An 8,077-nucleotide genomic window follows, 5' to 3' on the forward strand; every position below is an offset into this window, starting at 1 on the left:
TGCCTTGCCAATAACTGGGACTAGATGAAAGACGTGGAGAGCTAAGTCATGGTTAGCTTGGACATGGCCGGCTGAGACACCAGCCTTCATTTCTTCTTCTCTCGCCTAGGGCAAGGTGATGCATCTGACTGTTCTGACCCTGAACTGGAAGTAAATGAGCCAACGGTGCTTATGATTATTAATCAATACACAATTAGTGTAGGTCTAGCTGGGGTAAGAAAAAAAAAAACAACAGCACACAAATCCTTAGAGAAGACCTCTAGGAGAAAGATGGAGAGAGATGAGAGGGTTAAATGATCCCAGAGGTAAGAGCTCACACAGAAGAATGACACACATGTTGAACAAAATGTTGGAACCTCTGCACTAGAATCCTTCCTGAAACACGTCTGCTATTCGTGAGAATAGGGGCACAGGGAGAGGAGTAGATGGGAGATACTCCAGCTGTTCCTGTAACCCTAATTCTGTCTTCCCAAAGGCTTGCTCATGGAGATAAATCCCTTCTATTACCTGTCCTTGAAGAATGACGTTTCTCCTGGGTTCAAATGAGGAAATGTAACGGGGGGGGGGAGGTCCCCCAAATTCATTCTGGAAGCCTGATTCCCAAACCAAACTCTGCTGTAAGTCATTCATTGGTGTTAACTTTTCCATGAACTATTATGCAGACATTGACACAGGGAAGTCAGCACTTAGAAGGAGAGAAGCTCGTGCAGTTCTTCTGTGATGGGAGAAACTAGCTGCCTAGTCCCAGACTGGCAGGGGCTGAGCATTCTCGGCTCCTTGCCACCCTTGATGTCATCCACTTATTGGCAGATACCCCCAGAGAGAAGCAGAATCCAGTTTAAAGATGCATCTCCTGAGATTTGGCCAAGCACTTGGGCTCTGGATGGATGGGATGGGTAATGTATTTAAGGCCCTTTTAGTTCTGTCCAAGATGGTTGTAATAAGAGGGGACATGACTCAGGGTTTTGATATTTGTTTTCTGTGCCTCTCATATGCTGATTCCCTCCAGTATCTATTCTGATAACCCATCACTATGGGTTATCTTTGCTTTTACTTCTAAGATTGAAGGAAAAGGAAAGAGAAGCTCCATGACAGGATAGCTAGCATTGGTCATCAAGCTCAAGTGGTTTTAAGCTCAAAATGTCTGTGCTTATAAACTGAGTAAGACTCATTTTGCATTCCCCAATTATAGGGTATGTGTGGTTATTGTACACGAGCAATCCCGTCTCCATCTAAAACATGTCTATTGGTAGTTCTGTTTTTAATATATGAGTCCATCGATGACAAAACATCCAGTTCTTTTGAGGCCCTTTGAGGTCACTCTCTAGGCTCTAGTGCTCTGAACATTTCAAACAACAATTCTTTTCAACCTCAGAATTGCTTGTTTTTTCTGTCCCCTCCTACAGTTGGCTAGATGGTTGTGAGGACTCTCCACATATGTAGCTCAAGGTTTTGTTCCCCTTTTCCTGGTGGATCAAGTCAGGGACCATCACCAAGATCCCGTGTGTGTGTTTGTAGTGGAGGAGGGAGATTCCAACACTGTTCCGAGGTGTGTCTTGTGGAGAGCAGAGATTATGAAGCAGGAAGGGAGAGCAGGACCGTGGACAGCAACAAGGAGAGTCTGGCGTGTCGCCATCAGGAGCCAGCACCTTGGAGAGCTCAAAGTACAGGTAGTTTGTTCGCAAAGAACCAGGGACGCAAGTGGGGCCAGGGGTGAAGGCAGCCAGCTCTCTAACAATCAATCTAAAGGAACAGACACCAGGGCTTCCGTTAAGATCATGTGCCATACCCATCACTCGCTCTGATAGGCCTCCCGGAGTACTTTGTTTGAACCTGTCATACGTACAGCCAAGAGTATGTAAAAATGAGGACTACCACCAGACTTAATTTGTCAACATGAGCTACAGTAATTACGACAAATTACCTAAGTATTAGTGGTGGAAAGGGTTTTAATTTGCTACAACCAATTAGGAATGAAATTGCAGTTATCATCTAATGAGGTAAGCAGTGCCACAAAGCCTGTGTCCCCTCAGAGACACAGGGCATGAGGAAGTCAACATGTATTGCAAAATGTATTGCAGTCAGATAGTCTGATCTGAATTAGAGTGCTCTAAGGTATGCAAAATTGATGTGAATATTTCAGTCTTGATCATACATGAAAAGGAGAAATGGATCATGCCTCTTAAGAAGGGTCTTGTTTTAAGGACTTTGAGGCTGCTATGTTAATGGGGGCATTTGGTCACTTTTCTTAGGCTGAGGGAAATTTTGATAAAGAGAAACTGCTTGATCTTTAATCCTTGTTGCTTCAGTGAAGAATATGTAGCTTTACTGAGCCTCTATCTTATAAAAACCTCAACAGCTTCATGTGTTCAAGACAGTTGAGAGCTTGGTTTCTCAGTGCAGGGAGGGATAGATCTCCTTGTCGTAAAAGAAGATTGAACTGGGTTTTTATTTGGGTTATAGGAGCCCTGAGCATTAACTGGTTCTGCCCTTGTAAGGAATCACCACTACCGCTGGTTTTGGAGTTTATGGATGGACTTCTAGGACATGACCTCATCCAGGAAACAAAATGTCCCAATATAGGGACCTATAGCCAATGGTCAAACCAAAATGATTACATTTTAACATGAAGAAATCAAAGGAGGAAATATAATTACCAAAACGTTCTAACACCCAATATTTTTCATTCACTAGTAAGTAAGGAGCTGGTCCAGTCCACAGTTTGTTTTCAGGGAGAATCTAGAGTCTAGAAACCATCCTTGGGTGAAACTCCATTACTGAGAAGTAGACAACAAAAGGGATAGCTGGGCCAGTATAGTTCTACTAGAATAGCAAACAACAAAGAATGCAACTAGTCACAGCCCCATAACTAAGAAGATATTTTTCCCTAGCATGTGACTTGAGGAAAAGCACCTATTGATCAAATTCTACATATCATCTGGACTGCAATAAAGTAGTGACAGCAAGGAGTGCCAAAATAAAATCTAAAGTTTTACAAAGCAATAGCTCAACTACCCAATCTGCTATTTCAAAATGACCAGAACAGCCACCCCCTCCCCCCAAAAAAGAGCCATCTGTAGAATTTGATGGCTGCAGAACTATGAGTCACTCTCCAAGTGAATAGTGAATGTCTCCAACAAGGTACTCTTGAAATTAGATTTGTACCTTCTTTCTCCCTCAGTTGGAAGATGAAGGAGAGAGGGGAGAGAAGACAGAGGGAGGGAGGGAAAGAGGGAGAGAGAGAAAGAAGGAGAGAGAAAGAGAGAGAGAGAGAGAGAGAGAGAGAGAGAGAGAGCCTAAGAGTAGTGAGTTGACTCATTTTACTGTCAGTCTCTGGCACAGGATTTCAGACCGTATGTAGCAGAACTCCAGGTTGTGCCTTAAGGATTATTTCAACAAGAATAATTTTCCCTTTATGTGTTTTATTTATTTGGGAAAGAAGTTTACATCTTAAAAAAAAAAAAAAAAGAGCCCAAAAACCACTGCCCTGGAGGAAACTACTAAAACCAAAGTGCGTAGTTCTAGAGAGAACTCTGGGAGAGAATCTGACGTAACAGCTGGATGGATGGTTGACCGTCCACAGCTGGGCCCCACCGCAGGCAGGCTGGCTCTGCATGGAATTAGCTAAACTGGAGACCCGTGTCTCTCTGGTGGTCTCAGCTTCTCTGTACCAGGGAACGCCTCTGTCTGAGGGAGAGCAGACCCTTCCCAAGAGTTACAGCTGCCACTCGGAAGAGAACAGGAACAGGAAGAGACGACAGAGCCGTGACAACCGCAGCTAGGAACAGAAAGTGGGTGGAGTAGGCCTGCCAAGCTGATGCCTTCTGGACTCCTCTGGCACACTGGGCATGATCTCTCCACTGGGCACCTGGCCAGGGGGCTGCAGAATGGATGGCAGTGAACAGAAGGTCATGGGGAAGGGAAGAGAAATTCATGTGTGGGGCAGTGCAGTGCAAGGTTAACCTGCTATGACCTGGTCTAAAGCAAAGTGAGGCTGCCCACTCATCTCTCCCTACACTGGATCCCCTCCCGCCGTGCTAGGAGGCACTTGAGAAGGAAGAACCCAAGGAAGGCTGGCCACAATGTTGAATGTCAAAACGCTCACCAGAGACAGAACCACAGGACCCAAGTTCATGGGGCTTGTACTCCCCCCACACCCGGAGATGCTAACTTCTGCCACTCCGAGCGGGGAAATGTGAGAAGGAAGGGGCAGGTGGAAAACTCTGAATGTCTACACTGTTCCTGAGCTTCTAGCCACGGCACTAATGGCCAGGCTCAGATATCACTGCTGCCCTTCTCCAGCCTCTCATCCTTGTTCGGCCTTAGGAGACTGAGAAATGGATGCCGTACTCCAGGGAGCAACAAACCTCAGCAGCACATGAAATCTGTTTTTCTTACTCTACCAGTAAGTGGAACGAGCCGCTCTACCACATGCCCCGGACCACTCAAGCATCAGTGCATTAAGGTATCTTTTCCTTAAACCTTCATACCACATATCTCCATGTTTTGGTCGAACATTACCAGGTATGTTCTGAACTGCCTAGCTTCCTGCCCAGGGGCCCCAGACCAACTGCGGGGTACCAGATATCCCTAACCAGACCAACTGAGGGGTACCAGATATCCCTAACCAGACCAACTGCGGGGTACCAGATATCCCTAACCAGACCAACTGCGGGGTACCAGATATCCCTAACCAGACCAACTGAGGGGTACCAGATATCCCTAACCAGACCAACTGAGGGGTACCAGATATCCCTAACCAGACCAACTGAGGGGTACCAGATATCCCTAACCAGACCAACTGCGGGGTACCAGATATCCCTAACCAGACCAACTGCGGGGTACCAGATATCCCTAACCAGACCACCTGAGGGGTACCAGATATCCCTTCTACGCGATCCTGGTCTGAATGGCTTCATCAATGAGCATCATACCTATGCGCCTACCTCCCACTATCAGAACTGGCCTGGTTAGATCCAAAAATTAAGAGATAGAATTAATTTAGATAAAAGATCCTAAGTGGTTGCTGCTCTCATACATCCGAGCATCCTGAGACACTGCACACCAGACGTGAGTCCACTGTCTGGACAGATAATGCTCTACGAAGAAAAGGATGCTTGATTTGCCTCTTCCTAGTTAACAGACCTCTTCCCCATCCAGGCTATCCTTTAAATATGAGGAGAGAGCGTTTCTCTTCCTCTTTACGCCTGCGTGGCAGCTGGGTCCCCAAGCTGAGGACCAGAAAAGAAGAGTGCAGTTGGTGGAGATGGAGCTAGCATAGAGATGTACTCTGTCCTCCAGTGTTTACATTCTAGGACTGAAGAGCTCACAGCTTGCGGGGATGACTTCTTTCTGGTCAGGGTCCAGCCTGGCACCATCAGTTCCCATTGCGGAACAGTTGCCCTGTGGGCCACCCCTGTCCCACACTTCCCAAACGCAGCTGGCAGGACGGGAAGGCCAGGGGCTGAGTTGAAAGTCAAAGCCCCGCAGAGGGTTGTTACTGTGGGACAAACGCCCAGTGCCTCTCCTGGCCTTGCCCTTAACTTGCCCTCCATCCTGCCTCCCCACACCTTCTCCGTGAGTTGGGTCAGCAGTACAGGCCTCTGGGGACGGGGAATCCACACAGCAGAGGGGAGGCTGCTGTCTCTGGGGTGACTCAGGCAGGAGCTCCCTTTGGGGTGTGTTGCTGGATACTGGGTGGAAGGAGTCAGGCAGCCCGCTGCAGGGAGGGGGATCCCAGTGTCCCCCAGCGGGGGAAGCCCCTTTATCATGCTGGAGAGGGAGGGGGCGGTCAGGATGGAGTGATTCTCTCCAGCACTCTGGCTCTTGGCCTGTTTTCTTCACATGAAATTCTCTACATCATCCTCCCCAGCTTCAGTCCCTTCCCTTTCCACCGGACCCCGCCCTGTGCCCATCCCTCCTGGCCACTGAGACCATCACCTAGGAGCCTCCTCCCTTTTCCCCTCCCCTGCGGTTCTTTCTGTTTTTCTCGCTGGCATCTGGCTGGGCGCAGCTACCATCCTCCCCCTCACTCACCCCGGATCCCTTTCCTCTCAGAGGTCCCGGCCCCCCTCCCCCCACCCCCACCCTTCGCCCAGCTCCGACTGGGCTGGTGACTGGAGGATGCATTCCTTCAGTCCCTCCGTAGCCTGCCCTCCCTCCGCTGGGACCCGCGGCCCTGAGCTCTGGCTGCCTCCCTGTCTCCTTATAAACTGTCCCTGCTCCCCAATTAGCCATCGGCGGCCTTTGAGAACGCCGAGGTGCCCACACAGCGCTGACCTACATAGCGGGTCCAGGCTCGGGAGGGGCTTCCCCGGGTCCCCTCGCCCCTGGCCCCGCCTCCTTCCTCCCCGCGCTCTCCCTTCATCGCCTGTCATTACACACCGAAGGAGGCGTGAGTTGCAGACAGGGGTTAGGGGGTTAGGCGGGCTACCCCACCCCAAATCTGGGGAAATCAGTGTTTAGCTCTGGGAAGCTTTGGGTTTTCCATGCATCCTGCTTCCCGAACATCCTGATCCTTTCCTTTTGCCTAACCAACCTCCACCTCCTCCGCTCCCTCCTGGGTTTGTTCGGCCACCGCCGGCGACGCTGCCTTCCCGGGGGCCCCATCCGCCCGGTGTTGTTGTTTTGCTCCAAGGAGAACCCCCCCCCCCTCTTGCCCACGCCCCCCTCCACAGCCTCACTCAGGCCCCTTCCCCGGCCACTCCGGTCCCCCGCGGGTGGGGGAGCAGGAATGTTTTTGCACATAGCAGTTTGGGGGGTGGCACTGGCCACCCAACCCTCCAGACACACAGACACAAACAACCAACACACGCCCTGACTGTCTCACTCCGCCCCCAACACACACTGACACAGACACACACACACACACACACACACACACACACACACACACACAGATACTGACACAGGAACGCAGCACAGACACCAACAGAGACGCGCACACCCAGACGCCCGGGTACCCACACCCACACCCAGACCCAGACCCAGACCCCGGGCCGCCGGGGCAGACCCCCGCCCGGGGCACGCGCGCACACGTCGGCGGTGTGCAAGGAGGGTGCACGCCCGGCACACCCACGACCCACAGAGACACAGATGCTCAGACAGACACGGGGGTGCTACCAATGGCTGGCGACTTGAACCCCGGGTTCCAGACAAAGCCAACAAGCCCCTCGGCCCCGGGTGCCGCGGGCACCCCCCGCCGGCGGCCGCCCCCTCCCCCGGCGCCGCCCCGCCCGCACTCACCGTCCTGGGAGAGGTTGGCCCAGCCCGGCGCCCCGCAGCAAGCGCAGAGCAGGAGCAGGGCCAGGGCCGAGGGGGCCCCCATCGCGCTGGCGGCGGGCTCCCTGCTGGGCGCGGGCGGCCGGGTCCCCGGGGGCTGGCACGGGGAGGGTGGACAGCGACGCCGACCGGAGGGCGCCCAGGAGCCGCGGCAACCCCGGGGCCGAGGCTGGACCGAGAGGGAGCTGGCGCTGCTGCAGTCGCGGGGATTAAATAGGACGCTCGGAGCAAACCATTCGGGTGGAGGGGGGTGGCGGGGGGCTGGGCTGGGCGCGGGGGGGTACAGACTGCAGCCTTCCCCGCTCCCACCGCCCCCCACACCCCCTCCGCGCCGGCGTGGTGCCTCCTGCCCTCTCCCCGGGGAGCTCCGCCAGCCGGGCTCGGGTGTGGAGCCGAGGGAGGGAGCTGGCTCAGCCACGGACCCGCGCGCACCCCTCTTAGGTTTGGGGTGGAGGGAAGGAGTTGGCATGGCCCTGGGCCAGCTGGCGGGAGCGGCCACTGCAGGCCTGGACCAGGGTGTGCCCACTCGCCCGAGGCCCTCCAGCCCCGCCCTCTTCTCTTTGGCAACTGCGATCCCAAAGAGCCCTGGGGGTCCCCCATCAACAGTGCGCCCAGGGACAGCATCCCACTGGGTAACCAGTTACCTTGACCTCCTAAACACGAACATCCCTAGTTCCTCTCACCCAAAGGCACCCAGTTAGCACAGGGCAACAATCTGTGGCCCCAGGCGATTTCCCTTGATAGGCATCTTTCAACAAACCCACAAGTCATGAGACTTAACATTTCCCTGCATCCC

General features: G+C 52.8%; 1 protein-coding gene across 2 annotated transcripts in view; it reads right to left on the reverse strand.

Annotated features, from left to right (window-relative positions):
• CADM3 (cell adhesion molecule 3) overlaps positions 1-7,688 on the reverse strand; it is a 29,170-nt gene extending 21,482 nt beyond the window's left edge. Inside the window, exon 1 of one of the 2 annotated variants that reach the window (XM_054712325.1) lies at positions 7,246-7,685. In XM_054712325.1, coding sequence (XP_054568300.1) covers positions 7,246-7,327 — 82 coding nt within the window. In that variant the 5' untranslated portion in view covers positions 7,328-7,685. Of the gene's footprint in view, positions 1-7,245 lie in introns of both variants that reach the window. The other variant, XM_054712324.1, reaches the window with a different exon arrangement.
• Positions 7,689-8,077: the final 389 nt, after the last annotated feature.

The sequence above is a fragment of the Eptesicus fuscus genome, chromosome 22, assembly GCF_027574615.1.
Source record: "Eptesicus fuscus isolate TK198812 chromosome 22, DD_ASM_mEF_20220401, whole genome shotgun sequence".
NCBI classification, from domain to species: domain Eukaryota; kingdom Metazoa; phylum Chordata; class Mammalia; order Chiroptera; family Vespertilionidae; genus Eptesicus; species Eptesicus fuscus.